General features: G+C 56.4%; 1 protein-coding gene across 1 annotated transcript in view; it reads left to right on the top strand.

The window, feature by feature from the left end:
* MPRIP (myosin phosphatase Rho interacting protein) overlaps positions 1–2,964 on the top strand; it is a 77,487-nt gene that overhangs the window by 53,835 nt on the left and 20,688 nt on the right. Inside the window, 6 exon segments of the mRNA XM_009889220.1 lie at positions 9–44; positions 1,430–1,498; positions 1,726–1,815; positions 2,250–2,359; positions 2,601–2,613; positions 2,615–2,649. Of these exon segments, the coding sequence (XP_009887522.1) occupies positions 9–44; positions 1,430–1,498; positions 1,726–1,815; positions 2,250–2,359; positions 2,601–2,613; positions 2,615–2,649 (353 nt within the window).

Raw genomic sequence — 2,964 nt, 5'->3', positions numbered from 1 at the left:
ACTTCAAGAAGGGCTGGTTGACAAAGCAGTACCAGGATGGGCAGGTGAGTCTGGGGGAAGCTCTGGCCTTCTCATCAGCCTTCGGTGCTGCGGTCGGTCCCGGTTTCTGGCAGCTGACGCTCACTCCGACGTCCCAGCTGTGCCTGGAGCCGCTCTCAGCGGTGACGAAGCCCCAGCGTCCTTACAGGGTAGATCAGTATTGCGCCGTGCTCCAGATGGGAGAAACAAGATGTAGGCATTTGGGCAGAGCAGTGACAGGGAGTTGGTCCAGCTCTGGAACCAGGCAGCGGCGGTTGTGTGCGAGCCCCCTGCAAACGGTGTTTGTCTTGGAGCGGGAATAGCTGATGCTCTGTCCTGGGGAAGTTTCAAAGCCCCACAGCTGGATATCGTGTCGTGGGTTTCTAGGGAGCCGGGGCAGCTTGGATAGCAGCACTGGTTTCGTGTTCCCATTCTGTGTTAGTCTCGTCTCCCTTGTGACCCAGCAACCTCTTTGGCGTCAGTAATGAGCCTCAGATAAAGTCTCCTGAGCGCCGGGGAAATGGTAAGGCCAAGAAATAAATAAATGCCTCTGAGTTGGCACTGAGGGAAGCAGCCGCTGCCGCTTTCCTCCTGTCTGTTCCCGGAGGGATGCAGGACGTGCTGCTCTATTGGAGCCTTAGAGACGGGCACTGATGCTGATGCACTGTGGGTGCCTGTGGCTGTCTGCAAATTCCCGTTCCCTGGATTTCCTTCCCTCCCGCTCCGCCTGTTGAGGGAAAATGAGGGGCACTCGCCCACAGCTGTGAGTGCCATGGCCTGGGCTCCGCTGCGGGGACCCTGGGGCACGGCTGTAGGTAGCCAGAGAGGGAATCAGCTGCTGGAGCGAGTGCTTTGTTAACTGAAAGATGCCTTGGGTAAGCCTGTGCCTCGCTGGGAGCGCGGAGAAGGCGTATTTGTAGAGAGCAAGGGCCAGGAATAGGCTGCAATTTAATTTCTAGGCACTGCAGATAAAACATGAATGTTTTACTGCTTTTTTGTTTATTTTATTAAAAAAAAGGTCCCTCCGAGGCTTTAAGTGCAGCCACTAAAAGCATCGTCTTGCCAGTGGAGCTAATGGGAAGGCTCCGACTGCCCCCGTGGCTCTCGCAGTATTTCACCATTGCGTGCAGGGTTGGTGCCGCTGAGGGTCCGGCGCTCTGCTGGTGCAGCAGCGCTGGGGAAATTGGGGTCCTGGCGGTGCAAACCATCACGGTGTCCCTTGCATTGCTGCCTGTTCGGGTCTCTGCCCCAGAGGGCCTCTCGGTGAAGCCGGGTGCGGATCTGAGAGGGGAGAGGCTGCGAGCTGCCTCCCTGCGGGGCATCTATGCCGGGTGACCTGTGACGAGCTGCCCAGGCTCCGCAGGAGGGGAAGGAGCAGGATTGTAACTGCCCCGTCTTTGTTGTTTCCTAGTGGAAGAAGCACTGGTTTGTGCTGACCGACCAGAGCCTGAGATACTACCGGGATTCCGTGGCAGAGGAGGTGAGTGTCTTCCCCATCAGCGTTCAACCCATCGCTTTGCTCCCAGGGGAGCCCCAGGTGCTCCCAAACTGACCCCGGGCAGGTTGTCTTCCCAGATGCCAAGGTGCTGGAGCATTGCTCTTCAGGGCTTTGTGCTTCTCGAGGACCTGCTGCATGCCCACCCTGTGAGCCCACCGTGCTTTGGGATTGCAAGGCACTACGGCTTATTTTACCTCTTCCCTCTCCAGGCAGCTGACCTGGATGGAGAAATCGATTTATCCACGTGCTATGATGTTACTGAGTACCCAGTTCAGCGAAACTACGGCTTCCAGATCCACGTAAGTAAAACGTGGGGAGGAGGAAGAGTCCGGCTGCCAGATGGCCAACGGGGCTGCTCATGCCGTGCTGCTGCTTGGGGATGTTCATCCGTGGCAAGGGAAATACCTGAGAGAGGCCACTCTGCATCCCCTGCCGAGCTCTGGAGACGTGTCACCTTGGGTTTGAGAGGCAGTTTTTTGGTTCACAAAAAATCGAGGGGGAAGGGGAGGGGAAGGGGAAGGTTTTGTCGGTCTCAGCTATGGCAACATCAGCCTGATGGCTGAGAAATGTTAATTCCCACCGTGAGCGTGGTGGGGGATGGAGGGGCTGGGTGCGACCTCCGCACGGCCGGCAAGCAGTGCCCCGGGGCTGGGTGCGGGGTGGTATTGAGGGGGGTGGGAAGGTGCTGGTGGGTACAGTCAGCTGTTCTGAGCCGGTCCTTCTCTCTCCCTAGACAAAGGAAGGGGAATTCACCCTCTCCGCCATGACGTCGGGCATTCGGCGCAACTGGATCCAGACCATCATGAAGCATGTTCGCCCCACCACTGCTCCCGACGTAACAAGGTAAAGGGGGGAGTTCAGCAGCCCCTGCAGTTGTCTGGTTTGCTGTGCAGGAGTAACTCTTCCCTTATCCCTTTTTTTCCTCCTTCTGAGCCTGTCCGTTCCTGGAAGCTGCAGCTCTTTCTCACATCCCTCTCTCTGGGCTTAATTTGGATACGCTTTGTGGGGATGCTGATATGCTGAGTTACTCTTACGCGTACAGATTTCAAAGAGGGTTGAAAATGTGGCTTTAATTTGTGCATAGGAGTATGAAATACTGTTGCTATATCAAGGCTCCTCTGGATTCCCACCAGGTATTGTGCAACCACTTGGATTCAGTTGTGCTGGGTTCCCCCTTTCCTCTGGCTACTGTTCAGCACGAGCTGCCCATCCCCTCCGCGGGTCACGGCAGCAGGAGCCCAGGGTTCAATTTAGAAGCTGTTTGGCTCTGATATATTTTTAAACTCCAGCCAGCAAATCGTCTTCCCTCCTCTTTTGATCTTCCAGATAGCTGCCGCAGCTCGTTCCCCTTACGCGTTAGTAATGCTCGCGTCTCCTCCTGCCATCAGTGCCAGAGGAAGGGACCCCCGTGCTTCACAGAGTACCTTCTGTGAGCGCTTGTGGCTGCG

Source organism: Charadrius vociferus, unplaced genomic scaffold (genome assembly GCF_000708025.1).
Source record: "Charadrius vociferus isolate BGI_N301 unplaced genomic scaffold, ASM70802v2 scaffold787, whole genome shotgun sequence".
In the NCBI taxonomy this organism is placed as follows: Eukaryota; Metazoa; Chordata; class Aves; order Charadriiformes; family Charadriidae; genus Charadrius; species Charadrius vociferus.
The sequence above is the reverse complement of the archived record's forward strand: the minus strand, read 5'-3'. Positions and strand labels throughout refer to the sequence as shown.